General features: G+C 39.8%; 2 protein-coding genes across 7 annotated transcripts in view; one reads left to right on the top strand and one right to left on the bottom strand.

Moving 5' to 3' along the window:
• The window catches only part of ccdc177 (coiled-coil domain containing 177), a 152,570-nt gene that overhangs the window by 93,845 nt on the left and 37,916 nt on the right, over positions 1–20,809 (top strand). The window lies entirely within an intron of this gene.
• smoc1 (SPARC related modular calcium binding 1) overlaps positions 1–20,809 on the bottom strand; it is a 52,897-nt gene that overhangs the window by 10,859 nt on the left and 21,229 nt on the right. For 2 of the 5 annotated variants that reach the window (XM_085143393.1, XM_085143392.1), the window contains exons 3-10: positions 20,453–20,524; positions 18,430–18,548; positions 18,126–18,225; positions 15,486–15,536; positions 14,919–14,966; positions 12,166–12,258; positions 11,697–11,777; positions 1,391–1,583 (exon numbers count right to left, since the gene is read on the bottom strand). In XM_085143393.1, the coding sequence (XP_084999519.1) occupies positions 1,391–1,583; positions 11,697–11,777; positions 12,166–12,258; positions 14,919–14,966; positions 15,486–15,536; positions 18,126–18,225; positions 18,430–18,548; positions 20,453–20,524 (757 nt within the window). The remainder of the gene's footprint in view (positions 1–1,390; positions 1,584–11,696; positions 11,778–12,165; positions 12,259–14,918; positions 14,967–15,485; positions 15,537–18,125; positions 18,226–18,429; positions 18,549–20,452; positions 20,525–20,809) is intronic. The other 3 variants (XM_085143394.1, XM_085143395.1, XM_085143396.1) reach the window with 3 other exon arrangements.

Below are 20,809 nucleotides of genomic sequence, written 5' to 3'. Positions count from 1 at the left end.
AGTGGTTCGTGGATACGATGGAAAATGGAGCACATGTGTTTGATTTGTCTTTCTTTTTTTTTTTAAGCAAAAGCAAGTTATCAACTCTATATTTTTTACACAGTCTGCACAGCCACTAATCCAAGATGGGGATATCTGATGGATGACTCTGCACATTGCTGTTTGGAGAAGAGAAACTGGGATGTATGACATGAGTTCTAGTCCAAGTGTATTTTTATGTGAAGGAATAATCACCTCAGGGTTTTCATAAAAGAGCTCTGAAATGCAGATTCAATTCAATTCAATTCAATTCAATTTTATTTATATAGCGCCAAATCACAACAAATGTCGCCTCAAGGCGCTTCATAGATACAGAGAAAAGCCCAACAATCAAATCCAACAGATCAGAATTTGCTCTGTCTAAAGTTTCCTGTTGTGCAAGTGATTTATCCTAGGGTGTCAAAAAATAAATAAATAAGCCTTCTGGTATCTTATTGATTTGAAACTAAACTTGAGCTATTGTCTATTCAAACAGAAGACCATATCTTCAAATTTGAAAAATGTCTTTACTTCAGCTTGTAAAGCATTAAGCCTCTTGGAGAGAGAGAATAATGATTCCTTTTCAGGAACAAAATCAGTTCATTTCTTCACCAGTGCATGCTTATAGTCCACACTTTGTCTTTGTCTCGCCACTTGTTTGAAGTTGTAATATTCATTTTCTGATTACAAATCACGAAAACATTTTACAGAAACAAAACATGGAGCAGTGAACAATCATTTTTTTTGAACGTGTTTTTAATTCAGAGATCCCCCAACATGAAGCTCGTGCACAAAAAATACTGTGCTTTCCTCAACGCAATGTAAACAGTAGCAACTGCACTAAAAACAAAGTCATTCCAGAAACAGAGTGTTTATAGCTAGCTAACCGAAATTCACATCATCTTGGAACTAATTGCTTTGGCAAGTGAACTGGTAAGAGAGCTTTGATCGGAAACGTTTTGGATAATATAACTGACCAGTCTGTCAGTGGGTCCACCACTTTAGTCTGACTTACAACAGAAAGGTGTGTTATTCTTCAGCTTTTCCTTTGTTGATCCAAGTGAATTATTTGGGGGGATTGATTGCCTCAAATTCTGGAACCAATATGTGCTTTTCAGGAATGGATTCCAAGATTGGTGATTATGACTCCATAATCATTCATTCTCAGATGCCCTCAAATTAAACACCGTAGAGCACTCTTGTTTAAAATTAGACTGATTATTGTTTTTGACACATTTCACTAGTCCTGTTATTAGCATGTCAGTTATTCATATGATGGCAGACAGACATACATATCAAATCATTTAAAAACATCTGTAACTACTATAATAAATGATATTGTTTCTTTATGTGATTTTTCTGATAATCTTACCTGGTAGAGGTTCCAGGAATGGGGCGTCCCGTGTCCACCAGAACACACCAACAGTAGCCTGTGGATTGGTGGCACTGGACGGCCTTGTAAAGGCCTCCAGGCCCACAGTCGGGGATGAAAATGGCCTCACGAGGATTCTGCAGAGCCTCTTCCAGAGCACTCTGTCTCTCCTGGTCACAAGAGGGAACTTTCTCTAAAAGTATTAGAAACACACTGAGTACAGGAAAAAAATGATTTGGGAAACCAAATACAGACAGCACATATACACAAAATTACTACTACTAAATTAAAATGTGAAATATGTGGAACAGGGTTCTGGAAGTGTTCACTGCAAACCAGATGTTGGCCTCTGGTAACATTTTATGTGGCCTGTGAGCACAAAAAGGGAAAAAATCCATTAATGTGCATTTTATTCAGGACATAAATGACAATTAACAACATAAATCCTTATGTCCTGACCAGGCAATTTATAAATACAAACCAAAAGTTTTGATGTGGGCATTTTCCAGTGAGACTCAGTCATGCACTGGCTGTACAAAGAATCAGTCACACAGGGCCTAGAGACCTGTAGCCATCTCGTAACTACCGGTCATGAGGAAAATTTGTATTCTCCAACAGGTTGCAAATGGTTGCTGAGAGTTGCTATGAAATTGATTGCTTTTCTGTTAACTCAGGTCTAGAAACGAGTCGGTGATTCCCACGGTAATCATCACTCACTAAGGAAAAGTGTGTACTCCATGAGCAGTTGGCAAGGGGTTTCTAGAGGCTGCTGGAGGTCACTAACAGGTTGCTGTGGTCATTTGTAGTTTGGATGGAAAATGCTGACTTGTCTGCAAATATTAAACTTTTAGTTTGAAGTCTGTTTCAGGTTTGCATTGCACTTTTTCCAAGTTTCAGTACACCTTCAAGAATAAATGACGTGTTTCAAGAGAAGTCAACATCGTCCATGCAAACTATAAGCAATCACAACAATTGTAAAGCCAGCAACCTCAAGCAATAATTTACCTACCAGTCGCAGACACACTTTTTTTTTCGCAACCTGTGGTTATCAGGGTGTCACTGACAGGTTCCCTCGGAGACTCAGACCTGAATCAATGCCATTTTCACATGTGTGGTGACATATGTTGGGTGAGTGCGCCCTGCCCCTTTCTTGAATTCAGCTGCCATTCAGTTCTCCTGAGAATCAGCCACCTGACAGTATAAAAGCTAGGGAAGAGCTGCTTGGTCAGGACCAGCCTTGAGAGTATTGAGCTATAGTGGTGTCTTGTCTGAGCTGTGACTGAGAGTTCATCTGGGGGTCATAGCAGTAGATATTACCGGACAGAGGTTTATGTAAGAAAGTAAATTTCTTACTCCATTCAGTCCTTTGTTCTCCCAGCACCTTTGTGCAAAGTCCTTGTGAGCCCATGTTAAAATACTGCACAGCAAGCATGTGGATGCCAGGCATACTCCCTCCAAGCATGTTCCAGGGACGCAATTGTCACTGTTTAGTAACAACATTGGGTTACGGAAAGATAGTCACATTCTTAACTGCAGATTTTTTTTAAAAATCAAATAGGTCTTTTGTTAAATCACCAATTTTTGACCACCCCAAAAGTAATGCCTTTAGCAGCAAAGTTAAATTATGGCTTTACCCACCGCAGTCTTACATGTTTCTGCTCAAAAACAGGCCTCAACCCTTGAGAGATGCTCCTGCAGCACCTTGTCTCAGTGCACATCAGTGGATGAAGAATGTATTTATATTCACATCCATTTAATCCATTGCTCACTCTTAAGCCACGTCCAACAGAGCCGCCTGCTGAGATGGTTACCAAGGTGATTAAGTGTGCTTTGGTCGCTGCAAATCCATTCTTCATTTTACATTCAAATACGCTATGATGAAGCCTTAAGCAACAATAACAGAGCCACAGTGACTTTTCTTCAAGGTGGTGACATGTGGTGGTGTTTTCACATTAAGGGGCTGACTAGTGCCAAGACAGTGCCTGCAGTCTTAGCTTACTCAGCTTTTGCTACCAAAGAATAACAGCTGTATCACACAGCCCCTGCCTAATTCAGATCAGCATCAGAGGAGTTGAGCAGTGAAAACAGAAATTAGATTTTTTGGTCTTTACATAATTTAAGACCATCCAATAAAAAGCAGGTTGTATTCAAGCCCTTTACGTTAGCAGCCACAATAGCAAATCAGTAGTTGTGAGCACTGCTCTGGGCGTTTCAGAATCTGTTGCTGTTGATTTAAACATGTAGACATGGTGAAGTTGACCTGCTTAAGCCCAAACCAAGCATCAGAATAGAGAAGAAAGGTTATGTGAAATGTGAATGTTTGTGCATGATTGTTGGTGCCAGACAGGCTGCTCTCAGCATTTCAGATCTACTGGGATTTTCCCACAAAACCATCTCTAGGGTTTGGAGAGAATTGTGAGCAAAAGAGAAAATATCCAATGAGCTGCAGTCCTCTGGGAGAAAATGCCTTGTTAATATTAGAGGTTAAAGGAGAATACCCAACCTGGTTCAAAATGATGGGACGGAAACAGTAACTCAAATAATGACTTGTCACAACAAAAGTATGGAGAAGAACATCTCTGAACACACAACACATTGAACCTTTTAGTAGATTGGATACTACACAGGCTACCCAAAAATCTAAAAAAAAAAAGAAGATTGAAAAAAAATTGATGAGTATTGCTTTCAGCTGACCGTCATCTAAAATCCACAGACTTCCTGATTATTGCAGTTAACCATGACCATACCTTTGTGAACACGCCAATCATTTCTTGGTTTCTTGTACCTCAATGGCCTCCACAGTCACCAGAGCTCATTCCAATAGAGCAACCTTGGGGTTTTAGTGGATCAGGATGTGGTACGAATCATGCCAATATGGACCAAAATCTCTGAGTAACGTCCCCAGCAACTTGTACAATCAACATTAAAAACAATGAAAGCAGTACTGAAGGCTTTAAAAGGTCCAACCCATTACTAAGAAGTTGTACCTGACAGTATTGACAATAGCTTTGAAGTTTTTAAATTAGACACATAATACCTTGTGTAACTCTTTTCTACATGGTTATAGACTCCCTCTCCTCTTTCCTACACCTGTATTTCAAAAGCAAATATAATAATACTATCATGGTCTTTTTTTCAAATTCACAATAACACAGAAACCAGTGTTCTGGAGCCTTAGCAGAAAATAATAATAAAAATCACAGTGCTGATTTAAAGGCTGACATTTAAATCATGATGCTGTGCTTAGAGTACAGAATATTATTGTCTGTTACAATGGCTGCCGTATCCATTTAGTCATAAAAACTTGTCTTTTTATGACTGAGACACAGGACATATCTACACTGGTCCATGATCAATCATGGCTGCCATCTTTCACGAGATGCCTGATGTCACTGGATGGAAGTTCAGGAAAAGAGTGTAAACAGCCAATGGTAACCAGATAGTATTACGATGCTGGCTGTCTTGTGTTTAATAGTTCCACCTAGCTACTCCAGCAACATTATTCATCTTTTGCTTTGCTTTGTTTCCAGTTTTGCAAAGCTGAGCAGGGGAAAAAGTCTAAACAGCTGGTGGAGCACTCTGTACTCACGTCAGTCAACTTTACAGAAGTGACAGAATTGTTTTGAGTCTTCCACAATTTTTCCAAGATGCAAGTCTTGCTGTGATACTGACTGACTACTGTACACGATGCTCGCTTTCATCCCCAGCTTAAACAAGTGCCCTGCTTTGTCCGCATCAGGCAATAATCAAGCTGATATCATGAATTTGAACCCCGCAAAACTGAGCTGCTCTTTATAGGTGGCGTTTTGAGAACAGTGGGTCATGACAAACCTAGCATGTCATTACTTCTGTTTCTTTTTGTTTTGGCAGTGACTGTGTGCAAAACACAATACTCTCTTATCACGATCCATGGTGAAGTTAATAAAGATGGAGATGACGGTGGTGGCGGGTTCAGCAGAAGGCCTGAGACCTAGCTGAGGAGAGTGGGAGGTGGGGAGGTCAGATTTCCTGAGTGTGGCTGCCAGCACAGAGCTAAACGTGTCCTTGCACTAAAGAACATTTTTTGTCCTGTAAGGACTCATACTCAAGTGTTCTTAGTGCTCTCCTCGCCAAGGTTCCTTCACATCCAAATTATTTAGCACTGTTTATTATACAGAGGTTATGCTGGCGCCAGGCACTAGGATTCCCAAAAGAAAATTGTTTTTGTACATATAAATGGAAAAAGGCTGGATCCTTGCAATGTAATCCTTTCAGTTTTGTGCGGACATGAAATTCAATCAACGTCGTCCAGGCCTGCCTTGGATATCTGCATTTCTGCTCTATTTATTTTTTGTTTTTGTTTCTTTTTCAATTTTATTTCCCTTCCTTCGACAGGAACTGAAAGACAGGAAACACAAAACCCTCAGAAAACAAATATTGTAGTTTGGGGAAAAAAAATGAAACCCACACAAGTGGAAGTCAGGAACAGTCGTAACAATGTGATCATTGTTGTTGTGATTTTCTTCAGGGCAAATTGATAATGAACAAAAGATGGCTGTCTGCAGTATCTTTGATAACATGCTTGCCCCATTTTATACGTCTCACTTTGGCCATTGTTACTGAGGCTCCAGCCTTAGCAAAATAATTTTTAATCTCCTTTTTTTCTTTATTCCTATGCTTGTTGTGACCACCCTTACTTTCTCGGTCCTTTCCTCCACTCCTCTACATCCTTTTCTTTCTTTTTCTTTTACTCTGCTTCCCTCCATCCTAATTCCTCCGTCTTTAAACCTGCTCTCCCCCCTCCGATTGCTCTCTTTTTCACTTCACTTCAATGGCTTTCAGCTGTTGGGTAATCACTGCAACATTGTCTGCCTTCTCTGCAGTTAAGATGGCAGAAATGTTAGTAATAGGGGAACTCTGTGAGGATGTATATAGGTGCATGTGTTTGTCTTTACAACACAACAAAAGGATTGAGATGATAGAGACTCATTAAAAAGATGGTGTAACTTTTGAACACATCAACCGAACAGCCTGTTGCTGTGCACACTTATTGCCCTTTAAAGTTAAACAAGTGCATCCTGACCTCATGCATGACATGTAAATGGGATTACAAGAAACAAAAGTCTTTTTAAGACTGCAAATGTTTAAACAAAATCATGCTCATTAATGACATGATCGCATTATATCCCTTCAGCATTTTTGTTTTTCTTTTGTTTGCTTCACCACAAGAGAGGAGTGGTGGTTTGTACGTTTCTGCTTCTCTGTACACTTTTAAAAATGAGCTGCATGACAGAGCGCTTTCCCCCTGCTTGCAATATTTGATCAACAGCACGTCAAAGTCTGGCAACACAGCATCTGTTTGAAAAATGGACCTTGCTTTGCTTTGCCTAAGCAAACACATTTCACTAGCACAATCTCCACATCGCTCTAAATCAGAATTATTGAGTGTCCAGAGACAAAGCCTGTAAATGAATAACGCAGTTTATGTGCGTGCGGGATGTCTGCTCCATTGGGACTCGGGTTATTCCACTTTGTATTTAAAGACAGGAAGGTTTAAATAAGGATTGTTATGCCAAATCTTCTCTGCTTAGAAATGATTTTATCCAGAAGTTAATAAAGCAGTTTGTCAGTATAAGGAGCCCTGCCAGCCTTTGCCCTTGTCCTAGAGTCAAGTGGAGAAATTGCCTGGTGGGTAGAGAGATTTATTCGCTCTTCCCTTTCGCGTGCTGAATTGCCCGAGTGAGTGAGTGTATGTGTATGAATATAATACAACAATATAACACCTTCCTAGTACCCATTTGGACAGCTTTTGCCTTTAGAACTGCTTTGATTATTTTTAATTTATTTTTGATCTGTGCTGACTGGACAGCGTCACAAAGTTGCTCCAGATTTGTGACCTGCACATCCATGATGTGTATCTCCTGTTCTACCATATGGAGTTGCTCTATTAGAATGACATCTGGTGACCGTGGAGGCCATTTTGAGTACAATGGACTCACTGTCATGTTCAAGAGACCAGTCTGAGATTATTTGATGTTTGCGACATGGTGTGTTATCCTGCTGGGGGCAGCTTTTGAAGATTAATAAACTGTGGTCATAAAGTTAGGCTGTGGCATTTAAATGATCAGTTTGTACTAACGGGCCCCAAGTGTCTCAAGAAAATACTCCCCCACACCATCACACCATCACTACCACCCTGAAATGCTGATACAAGGCAGGATGGATCCATACTTTCACGTCTAGAATCATTACTTGACAGAAATGGCATCCAGTGTGGTCTTCTGCTGCTATAGTCCCTCTGCTTCAAAGACTGATGTATTGTTTGTCCAGAGATGCTCTTTTGCATGCCTTGGTTGTAATGACTGTTTGAACTGATATATGACTGCAACAGTAACTAAACGCAACAGGCCAATGTCATTGCTTCAGGTTGTTTTTGCCAGTTCTCCATGGCTAAATACACTAACTTGATTGGCTGATTAGATGTTTGGATTAACAAGCAGTAGAACAGAATGGCCAGTTAGTGTGTATTTGTGCACATTATACAATATGTGATTGGTTACAACTTGAATTCTCAAGATTGTGGCCTTGAATGTTAATATTTATAGTATTTATAGTATTTTAAAGGTTTACTGGTGTTTTTTTTCTTGGTTAAATGATTATATAAAAATTACAAAATTGCTAGAAACTTCTAAAGACAGAATGGATCCATGAATGAAGTATGAGAAAGGGCAGTTTTTGCAGTGAAAAAGAATGGGGTTTTAAATCTTTTTAGGGTTTTAATGTTTTCAAAACATATTAAAAAGAAAGAAGGCACAACATCAAGGATATTAACAAAAGACAAACAATGGACTTTTTTTTACTAACCAATCAGAAGACACGCTGTATTTGCGTATGCTGGAGCTAACAAATTACAAATTAGTTATTTAATTTATTGATTTCCTTCTTGAGTTATCGCATTCACAAGATTTTCAGAAGACTTGACTTCTGACCTTAACCTTCAGGTTAACGCTACTGCAATTCAAACCGATATGAGTTTTTTAGTAGATATACCTTTGGCATCAATTTGAAACCCTTATATCGCCTCGTTCTCCAGTTACAACATTGACAAACATGGGCGTCAACGCCACCCACACCTCCAGCTAATGACAATGGCCCGAGAGCCTTGATAGATGTGTTTTTGTTACTTTGTTGCCACAAAGTCTTGTAGCTGAGGGACGGTCTTTACATTGTTGAGGTATTTTTTCCTGTTTCTTTTTTTTTAAATTGCAGATAAAATGCACATGCAAAATGTGACCTCTGCCTTAAAAAGTACCAGCAAACAATGCTACAGCTGCCACTGTTAATGGAAGAGATGCTATCGGTACCAACCTGCTATGCAATGAGGTAAAGTCATTTAGAAGTCCTGCCCTCTCATGTTAAGTTTATTTCACCCCTAAACTGAGCGTAGCTTTTTCACTTATTGTAATATTACTAATACTTAAAGTAAAATAGACTTATTTTACTTTATTGTATTTATTTCAGATTAGTTTTTACCTAATTAATTTTTCATACTGTATTATATGTAAGTTATATGCCCTTCTACATATTTCATATATGTTTGTTGTGAACTTTGAACCGCTATAACAAAGGAGTTTTCCCACCAAAACAAAGTATATCTTACCTCTTCCTTTCTTTATCTGAAATGTACAGTAAGCTACATGGACAATATAATCAACATGTGCAAAGAATTGTCAATCCTGGAATCTCAAAGTACAATTAAAAAGTTATTTTTTTAAATAGGTAACATTGTAACATAAGAAATTATTTATATTGGGGATATTCTGTAATGTAACAAGTACTCTTAAAAGTAACATTACCCAGCACTGGTAACTAGCTCATTAAAGAATTACAAAAGAGCCAGTGCACTTAAGAATGTAAGCAGAAGAAGTGTACTGGTACAAGTTTTCAAGAACAAGGATGATGTGCAAAACTGTTGTAGCTATAGAGGGATAACGCTGAAGCTAGGTTAAGATGAGAATTCATGAGTATTGGTGAAAAAGTATAAAGAAGGTCAATAGGAGTTACACAGTGTTCTTGCTGATCTAGAGAAAGCATATGATGCCAAGAGAATGGCAGAGAGGGTGGTGCTGGACATGTACTGCTGGACAGTAAGACAGCGGTGAGGTGTGGGGTGGGAATGACAGATGGGTTCAGAGTGGGGATGGGATTACACTGGAGATGACACTGCCTGACAGATGAGGTCAGGCAGGAATTTCCTTGACTATGATGTTATGATCTGTGGTGAGAGTAGAGAGCAGATGGAAGAGAGCCTGGAGAGGTGGAGGTATTCTCTGGAGAGAAGAGGAATGAAAGAAAGACGGGATACATGTGTGTGACTGAGAGGGAAACGGGTGAAAAAGTGAAGGAGACAATTTTAAATACCCGGGGTCAACCATCCAAAGCAACGGACACTGCACAAGAGAGGTGAAGAAGAGAGTGCAGGTGGGGTGGGTGGAGAAGAGTGGAGGGGTGATTTGTGATAGAAGGATAGCATGAAGTGTAAAAGGGAAGGTTTACAAGATGGTAGTGAGACCTGCTATGATGTATTTTTGGAGATGGCAGCACTGACAAAAAGACAGGCAGAGCTGGAGAGGGCAGAGCTAAATATACGGGATGGACAAGATTAGAGAAGACAGACAAACTTAGCGAGGAACAGTTGAGATGGTTTGGATATGTGCAGACAGGAGGGATGGTGGATATATTGGACAAAGGATGTTTAATATGGAGCTGCCAGGCAGGAGGAAACCAGGAAGACCACAGAGAAGAGATTCATGGATGAAGTGAAGGAGGATATGAAAAGGGCTGGTGTGGCAGAGGAGGATGGTTGGGATAGAATGAGATGGAAGCAGACGATCAGCTGTGGTGACCCCTAAAGAGAGCAGCCAAAAGAAGAAGAGGTTTAAGTACGCTTCCTCCAGTAACTGTTATTTGCTTTCCAACTTTAAATTAGGCACAGGCTCACAATCTCCTTTGACAACACACACAAACACACACGCGGTTTGCAATCACATGCAGATGTAGACACACACACGCATCGCTCATGCCTCAAATGTGATGACATCTCCCCCTCACTCGGCCTTGTCGCTTGTCCTTTGAGGACACCGGATGCTAATTTGAAACAGGAAGCTGGTGTTTCCACAGAAGTTTCAAAGAGCTGTCACAGCGAATACCTCTTAGATAAAATACACCCCTCAATGCTGGCCACAGTTTCCCCTGCCACATCACCATCATTCATAATCCCAGGAAACCCCAATGTACAATCAAGTATTTGTATGCCTCATTGTTTGCAGCGTAGCATGTAAAATCAGATTTTGTGGTAAATGGCAGACAAAAAGGTTTAGGATGAAAGAAGAGTTGTGAGATTACATAGATACATCAACAATATTTAGATGCAAAATACTGATGTGTGCGAGAAGACAGGCAAACAAACTACTGGCGAGATGTGGTGAATTTTTTCTTTTTTCCTTTTAGTATTTTAACGGCAAAAACTACGTGGCTTACAAGTCTGCAAGCTTCCACATCAGTTTTCATGGGTATTTGATTTTCTGAAAGTCTGATTAAATCATAAATGCTTTTTTAAACACTCGTGGAAACATTATAGCTCAACACAAACACAGTAGGTGCCTGATTTGCACTTTTCTCCCACTTTGTCCATCTTTAGGAGATACAGTCTGAATGAAAGCTTTATTATTGAAGAAAAACAAGTCTAAACAAAATAGACTGTTTTTAGACTTTCGAAGATTTACATCAACTCATATATATCAGCTAACCAATATATCCATCTACTCCTAATACACATATCCTCACACAGGCCACACTTCATTCACTCCTCGACTTGGTACAGCCATCAAACCGCCCAGAGTTTAGTGGACACGTCAAGGCATAATTAAAAAGGAGACAGAGAAAGCTAAACAAATTACACCAAAGGAATGAAACCACAAAACATAACCCTGGCAGTGTAGGTCTGTCTTCAAGTTAAAACAGATTACATTTCATGGCAAGCTGGTGGTTTTGAAACTGGTTACACCGGAGCCACGTTTATATATACTTTGTTTAGGGTTCTAGCAACTTCTCTGATACAGCTTTCATATCTTCCAAAGGTCAGTATGGCTAATTATTTAGCCTGAGTATGTAAAAAGTGCGGCAGAGAAGAGCTGAGTTTATCAGCATCCAACAATGCTATATTTTAAGGGCTTCACGCACACAACTTCCAAATTAATGCATACCCTTAATGCCTTTATTTTAGAGTATATGTGTAGAATAAGCAGAAAAATTTACTTTCACTCACCTGGTTTCCTGGAAGAGGAGCTGTTCTTCTTGTTCTCCTTGTAAACCAGCTGTTTTATCCATAGTGTTGGAGCAGTTATCTCTGCAGTGACAGAATGACAAGTTCTAGACAAATAGCTTTCGCACATTTAGTGGATCTCGAGAAACTTTTACACACAGCCGTGTTTTATTTAACCTCACCAGTAGCTACTTATTTGAAAAGCAACATGCACAGCCAGGCTTTGCCCACAAAACCAAAGCTAAAATTGCATCCAAGATCCCAGTTTTTCCAAAAATATCAAATGTATCATCTGGTATTTTTAACATCTGGCCTTTTCCATTTGATGTAATGGTGCATTCTTAAGACATGGGACGTAAGCACACAAAGGAGCAATGCTGTCAGCTGCCTTTAAACCTATGAGTCATTAGAAATATACCGTATGCACACTAATTATCTAAGCTAATGTGGAGGAGTTATTGAGGAGGCTTACCATCACCCTCAGGGGGGACATGAGTCTCCATGGTGGGTGTGGGCTTGGAGCCATCATCTGGGTTAAGGGTGAGAAAGAAACGGAAAGAGACTACTATTATTGAGGTTAATACAATCTACTCTCCAGAACTGTTGAATGGTTGGGATTTGCACATGGCCCGGCCAAGACAGACAGACAGACAGACTGAATAATATAGAAAGGAGAGAGAGAGAGACAAACACCCACATGTGGTCCTGCACACATGCATCAATAAATCATCCTCACACCAACATGATCAGCTGCACATTTAGCACACTTACTCACACTCGCAGTGTAAACCACACACCCAGACACTCACACGAGGAGGACACCGCTCCTCAGGACCTGCGCAAATGCAGTGCAGATGTAGCATCAGAAAGCTGCATCCACAGTTAATGCAAAGAGGTGAAACTGTCTGTGTCGTCATTCTTAATTGACAAATTATGTTGTAATGTATCGCTAGGAAGTAGGTCAACTGGTTAGTCCACTCAAAAATGTTTGTTTTTGGTGAGATCTCAAGTTCCTTGAATGCATTAAAATTTGGAAATAATATACTCATGGATGTCCAGGGAATTTACCAAAGTGAATTCGGTGATGGTCTCATCGTTAGTTTACAATCACGTCACGCTGGAAAATTAGTCCTTCACACCTTGGTTAAGTAGAAGGATATATAACAAAACCAGTTTAAAATGGAATCACACGAGTTTTTACAAAAATAATACGAGGTCATCTATTCTCACAAGCGGATACGCATCACTCAAGCATCATCCTCGGGGCAAACTTTTATGTCTTCAAAACACACGAAGTACTAGATAATTAACTGTCTCGGACACTAAAATAAAAACCACTAATAAGCCACAGAAGAATCTTATTAAGCAATATTTTCCTCTTTTTTCCTTTTGTAAAATATGCCAGTGTAGAAGGAGACTTAAAAGTTGTCGTGACTCCCTTGTGTTTGGCAGATGCAATTATGCAGCTCACTTTAACTACTAACCAAAACTACAAGTAATAAAATTGAAGATCACAGTATAAACATTTATTCTTATTCATTACAGTTAAACACTGGTAAAATATTTGTGTCTCTGCTCCCACGCTGAGGGCCAAATAAACTGCTGTCTTCAGTTTTCTTGGTAAATTATTAACTAAATATTTGACTTTCCTCTCTTAAGCGCAGTAAATTCTGGCAATGCTAAAGTTCATATGGGTATAACAAAAATACAACACTTTAACTGTTAAGCAAAAACTATAAACATTTCAAGTCCGTTTTTTTACATTTATAGATGTGATTATAAAGTTTTGCAACTCTGCCTATTACAGATTCAAGAATGCTTTCTGGAAGTCCCCCTCTGTTATCACCTGAAGACTTTTGAGTTTGCTATGTAGCCCACAATCCCACACTGTTTCAAAGTGGCAGGTGAGCAAAGCTTTCATTGGCGAGGTGAAAATACTCCTGCCTTTCATTTCACTGTGAGCATGTGCACAGTGCACACCTAATCTTTTCCCTCTGTGCACTATAGTAGACCTCCATGCTGTCAGTCAGATCCTATCAAGGCAAAGTCAAACTCTGTGAACGATGAGCATGGTCGTGGCTGTCATTTGCTGCCTTTGGATGGAAATTTCTATCAAAAACTGGTGTTTGGTCTCAGGAACCAGAGCTCTTATTCTCCACTACACTCTGCAGTGACGTAGAAGTTGATAGTTTGCTCCCTACAAAAGTCTAAAGTCCATGTTTATATACCCCTTTCAGTTAGAGTAGAACTGATTTCTAAAAACTGCAGCTGCATTGAAAGTAACCCAGGGGCGCCAAAGAGGGTGACCTTGTGGGGAAAACTGGTCAAATTTAAAGTAGCTAAGCTTTTAGGTAGAGTTGCAAAACTTTAAAGGATCTCATGTAATGCTGTGAATTGAACTGCCTAGAATACTCACCCACATGCGGTATTGTAGCATCTGGAAAATTCCTTGGGAAATAATTCAATCAAAAGCAAACAACAGAGAAACTTTGATTGGAGATAAACACTAATGTTAAGTTCTTAAATCAGATGACATGTCAGTAATGTTAAAGAACCTGAGGTCAAACTGACCTATTCAGGTTGAACTGTAAATAAATGCAGTAGTCACTGGGTCGGTCTATGTGTAAACCCAGCTAGAGTGTGATAAGCATGTCAAAATAACCTGTAACTTACTGCAATTGTCAAGTGGTGTGAAACGGCATCGGCTGAGAAGCTTTGAGAGACTGCCCGCTTTTTCTCAGTTTAAAGAAATTCTTTAAGATCTATTTTCTGTGAGATTTCTGAAGCAAAGACCGATTTTTAGAGGCTCAGTAGAAAGTCTCCTCAGTGTTTCTTTAATTTCTTGAATTAATTCTTTAATGTCCCATATTTTATCATTCCTGAAGGGTGGGAAAAAAAGCATAACTTAAGCAAAACCAGTCAAGATTTCGTACAGATTTGTCAAAACTGCTATGGGTAAAGATGAACTGTCACTTGAGGGATGCATTAGACAGTGGTGCATATATTTGAGATCTTTATAATAAATTCAGCATCATTTGCATCTTATAAATGGGGGAAAACATCTCTTGGTGTTGTTTTTAGATTCCCTTTAAATTTAACAGTGAAGGCCAGTACGTGTAAGTTTGTGTTCTTCACAAATGTTGACTTTGCATGGATCACATGGAGTAAAATCAGGTCAAAACACTTTTAGGGTACATGCGCACATAACAGCAGATCACAACTCACCTTTTCTATCTGTGTTTGGTGGCCCTGGTGGCTTATCAGTTACTGACCCTGGGAAGAGGAAGAAACGGTGTAAACCAAAGACTAGACAGTAACAGTCAGTAAAGTTAAATTTAAAGGATTTGTCTTCAAAACTGTTTTTTTTTTTTTTTTTTTTTTTTTTGAGCTGGTAAAATAAAAAAAAAATTACCAACTTACAGCAAGTAAATATGTTTTTATTTCTTTTAAAACAGTCGACACAGGAAACATCAGAAAAACCAGCACTCCTACTGATTACCCAATCCACTGGTGTCTCTTCTTTTGGTTAGGTGGACGAGTACATATTGTTAGTACTATACATAATTTTAATACAGACCAACGGAAAACTGAATGATCTGCTTCATCTGTGGAAATTAAACATGAAAGATTCCAAGTTCTAAATGTCATTCTTGTTTGGTGCATGCAGGTATTTGGTGTCATGCGTGGATGCACGGAGGGCAGGGCAAAATTAAACGGTGCAACCAATTACAATAGAAAAGAAAAATGGGAGATTCTTTTTTAAGTTAAAGCAACTAGAAGGAAATTTACTACCTGACAATCCACTTGTCCCAGCATGAGTTCCCATAAATTCACGGAAGTTTCCTGCAAATGTATGCGAGATGATTGATTTGGGTCACAGTAGACAGGCGCATCTGAGCATGTCAAAGGTTATTTGATTGGGAAGGTATAGTAAGGGGCAGATGAGCTGGGCATGTGCTGTTAAACTTTAGTATCCGGAGACATCAGTGGGTTTATTGTGCCCAGATTCAGGCACCAGTGTCATACATACCTTTGCAAGAAACAATGAAGATATCGGATCTTATGCAGGACAGAAAGGAGACAGGTAGAAATTGTGTTGTGCATCTCCATCAGGAGATGGTTAGACTGTGGCCATAAGGGGATTTATATGGTCAGCAAAAATAATTAAGAGAGGGTGTGGCATTTAAACTATGCTCAGTTGGTACCAAGGGGCCTAAAGTGAGCCAACAAAATATCCCCAGCACCCTTACACAAACAGGGAAGAAGGACTCAAGTTTTTATGTTGTTTAGACCAAATTCTGACCCTGTTATCTAAATGTCGAAGCAGAAATCAAGCAACACTTTTCCAATCTTCTGTATGAATTACAGTCTGTTTCCTATCTTTCCAGGCTGACAGGATTGGCACTGAGTGTGGGCTTCTGCTGCTGAATGTGTACATTCAGAGAAGTTCTTCTGCATACCTTTGCTGTAACAGCAGGTTATCTGAATTACTGTTTTCTTATCAGCTTGAAGCGGTCTGGTCATTCTCTTCTGACCTCTGGCATCAACAAGGCCCAGAGAATTGCCACTGAGTGGATATTTGTTCTTTTTCAGACTATTACCTGTAAAGCCAAGAGATGGTTGTGCCAGAAGTTTCTGAAATCCTCAGACTAGCCCGTCTGGCACAAACAAAATCAACTTTCTGCTTAATTCTGATGCTCCTTTTTAACATCAACCCGTCATTTTGACCATGACTACACGCCTATATACACTGAATTGCTACCATGTGAGTATACTGTATATCTAACAAAATGGCCAATCAGTGTATTTTGTATTTTTGGATTGTCAGAATGTCGTAGTTAAAGATATCATCCAAAGTGACATCTTCACATTGCTTATTTTGTCAAACCAATCATCCAGAACAGATTTATGTCATATATGAACAGTAAGTCCTGTAAGTTAAGGAACTGAACAAGCAAATATGATTTTGTGCAGCTCTGTTTTGGAGCAAATTCATTTTTTGCACCAAAAAAAAATTCATTTCAGTCTAATGTCTCTCCCTGAGTTGGCTTACAGGGGTGAAGTAAAAAATGTTTTGCAAACATTGCAAAGTGATGATGTTTGAGGAAACAGAGCCTCACGGAAAAAAGCACAAAGAATTGTCTGCAGCGTTAAACACAGAAAAGTCACAAAAGGTTCAGGACCACATGTTTTGTGTGGCTGCACAAATTAATTTGCTGTCACTTTCTGTTGTGAAGGTGGAACTGAAAAAATTAAGTATATGCGCCATTAAAAAACACATTTGGTGCAGAGAACAACAGAGCAAAAAAATTATAATTAGAGCTACTTTGTCATAGCATACCTTCATAAATTGGAAAATCAGTAAGGTGAGGTTTTATTGTTGTAACGGGTGGATGGAAGTATGATCAATTTGTGAAGTTTTCTTCAAAGCATCAAACAGAAAAATGTGGCACAGGTTAGAGAGACAGAAAAGAGAAAGCACAGCAGATTAGGCAGATAGAGATCGATCAAGGAACTGAAGAGAAAAAGAAAAGGGGAGGTTTGGTTGGGGGTGCTTCATCTGCTGAGCAGTTTCAGAGGGGCATGCGACCACTTTCACCGCACTTTCCACACAAAATTTGCACCATATGCTCTAGTGGCTTTGCAATCCAGCTCTGGCAAAGATCGCTGTGTATTATCTTCTGAGAGAAAATGATGGTGATTATCATAAAGTGTTCCCATCCAGGATGAGTGTGCAGAGCCCCGTTTGCTCTCTCTCCTCCAGCCTGCTGAGAGCACTTAAAGGAGGGGGGGGAGTTTGAGTGCCGAGAGGCCCCTGCATGTATGGCCATTAGCCTTCTCGTTGACCTTGCACCTGCTGTAAGCCACATGACATTTAATACACATGTGCCCATAGAATGGCTCGACATTTACAGACAGACCTTTTGTAACTGTAATCCAAATGCTGTGTTCACTCTTTATCCTCCATCAGGACTGGCAGGCTTCCTGAACATCATTTATAAGTTTAACTCTACCTCTGTGTCCAGTAGTATCCTAAAATTATATAAAGCCTTTGAAAAAGAATTATTGCCAGATGTTTTTTGAATTATGAAAACTAGTTCACTTCCTAAAATGATTGACTGGCCCCAAAACCCAGCGACTTCGCTTCCAAGCACGCTTGCCTGCAAGATCCAGCAAACATAGCCACCACTATCATGTCTAAAAGCTTATTTTTCTGTTTTTCCTACCGACAAGGAATTGTCAGGAAACATCCAACCAACTCGGATGCTTTGGTCATGCAGACTGTTAAAAATGACTCCGAAGTAGAGCTGTTCAGGTAACACAAATAATTAACCATCACTCACATGTGCGGTAATACAGCAGATGTTTTAAGATGATTTGGAAAAGCTCCTCATCAACAGGTTACCAACTTGATTCCCCCCTATTTAGTACCTGAACACACTGGGGTCCTGTTGTGCACAGAGGAGCCACTCACTGGCTTGCCATCACTGGTAACACACCAGCAGTAACCGGTCAGAGTATGGCACTGGACCTGCAGAGGCAAGACACATGGAAGAGGTAAAACACATGAGAGTGTAAATAAAGAACAGGGGGTGGACCTTTCTGTCAGTGAAGAAAAAGTTCAATTTTGGGGTGATCTGAAGAGGGGGGTACACATGAGACTAATGGAAAGAGAAAGCTGAGGCTTGAAAGATTTAAAAGGGGAGGAAAAAGCCGCGGATGATCGGATACGGACCTGGGCAAATGTTCCATCATCATTGCATTCTGGGATGAACATGGACTCTGAAGACTGAGGTCTTCTGGCTTGCTCCAGAGCCTGGTTCCTCTCAACACGACACTTGGACTGTCCTGCATCTGAAACGTATTGAAAGGACCTTCTGTTCTCAAACACTGCATACAAACCTCCAGCACTGTTTTTATGTACTGTAGACACATGTTCTGTGCCAGTAACACTCTGCTCACACCTGTAAATACAGACACAGTTTACTGCCGTGCCTTGCTCAAGGGCATGTTTTGACAGGATGAGAAAACAAACATAATTTTATAACTTTCTTCTCAGTTTTGGTTTTTAATCTGACCCTTAAAACAGTTAATCAAACTTTCAGCGTGTGGTTTTTCACAAATCTGAAGGAAAAAAAAGCTCCAACCATAATAATTGTAAAACCTTCAGGTAGCTCAACTCTAGAGGAGGCAGAGACTTTTTAACAGTCTTCAAAAATACTAAAACAACACATTCCTCAACACTGACCACTGCTAGTGCCAGATGTAGGCTATGGACACTTCATTGTTAGTGCTGAGGAGTGCGTCATGTACTCTACATGGATATTTGGAAATGTCAGTGGAAACTGTTCGTGCAGCACCGATGAGCTTGTCCTGCTCTCGGGGCACAGAGATGGAGGTGGCTTTAAAGGTCAGAGAATGAAGTGGGCTTCACACCAGCTGTTCACTGGTTCAAACTCCCGTCAGCGACTACTGTTTTTATTGCACTCAAAAATCCTGTGGACCTGCGTTCATGTTCAACCGTTCATGTATACACAGTCACACCAGGGAGCTGACCAGTCGACCACAGTCCTCCACTTTTGACAAATATTTTTCCTGGATAAATAAAAGTTTGAAAAAGTCATCTCTGGACCTGAGTAGAGACAGACATGATGTCTCCTTTAAGTATAAAAGACTGACAGGGCCAAAATAGGGTGGTGATGTCACTGAGGAGGACAGCCATGCATGAATTTATAAATGAGACTTGTATTGTAGAGAAATGCAGATAGAATATTGTAGTGAGAGACATAAAAGCAACCCCAAAATCCAACCTGAATACGTCTGATTTATGTAAATGTAAAAAGAAAGTCGAGCCCAGCAGTCGTTTGCAGGTTGTCATCTCGTGCTTGTTAGCTGTAACAAAGCCGAAACACAGTGTATGCACACAGACAAATCTCCCTTTGAGAGACTTTGAATGATGACCTCATGCATAATGTGTTGATTTTAAAGCTAAATAATGAATAAGCAGGTCTGCCGGTTGAATCAGCCACAGCTTTGTGCTTGTTGTTGTTTGCGGTTGTTTGTTGTACTTGTTAGCAATTTATAAGCCTCGTATTCAAATTAATCTGTTGTGTTTAATCTGAATCTCACGCACATTTCAGCCAGACTTTGCCTGGCTTTGTCGTTGTAAACAAGGATTGGTTCACGAACTGCCTGCCTAAATAAAGCAGCATTTTCATTACAACAGAACAGGCCTGCTGCATCTGCAAAGGCTGCGTGAGCTTTGCCCAGCTTTCCTTCCCTTGGCACAACACTGGTATTATGAAACAAAGCCACATATTACCACACAAAGGGAGTCAGATTCACTCCAAAAATGGATTTAGTCGTACTGCTGTTTTTCTAATGGATAGAAGGGGGTCTGGAAAAAAGGGGGCTACAATGCCCGGTTCCAATCTTGACTTTAGACCTATCAATCTCCGCTGTTGCTGGGTGGCTGGCATCCAGAGACTGAGGAAGTGTGTGAGTGTGTAAAAACTTACATGGCTACACAGAGGCAGAAAATTAAAGACATCTTCTCATTTAGTTCCACTTTTCCCTTTCAGTTGTGGCCACAGGCTGCAGTTATTTAAATATGCTATTTAAGATTCTAATAAATTAATTTTATTGCTTTTTTTAATTTTTATTTTATTGCTTTTTTAGTGGCCATATTAGGTTATGATGAATTATAAAGCTTTTGCATTTTAGGTTGTGTGCAGTGTTTAAGGTGTCACAGTTCTTACCTTTGAGTTCCACGTCTCTCCCTTCAGATGTGGCAGTTGGTGCTAGAGCCACTGGCAACACCCAGTTTTTACCTGAATGACAAAAAGGTTACAGAGTCTGTGTGGTTTTGGCTGTTGATGCTCTTTTTTGTACTCTTTCAGGTACTATTTAGAGTCGAGTACAATACAAAATCTCTGCACGCCTTAATGAGCAACAGGTGTGACAAGGAAAACTTAAATAAACTTAAACAGAACTCTCACACTCTCTTGAAATTAAAATCAATTAAAATATTTCAAAGTATCAAAAATCTAAAAGTACAAATCCAGCTGTATTCTTTTGACATTTCAGACCAATGCAAACTATCTACCATGGCAATG

This window comes from Neolamprologus multifasciatus, chromosome 19, assembly GCF_963576455.1.
Source record: "Neolamprologus multifasciatus chromosome 19, fNeoMul1.2, whole genome shotgun sequence".
Lineage (NCBI taxonomy): Eukaryota > Metazoa > Chordata > Actinopteri > Cichliformes > Cichlidae > Neolamprologus > Neolamprologus multifasciatus.
The sequence above is the reverse complement of the archived record's forward strand: the minus strand, read 5'-3'. Positions and strand labels throughout refer to the sequence as shown.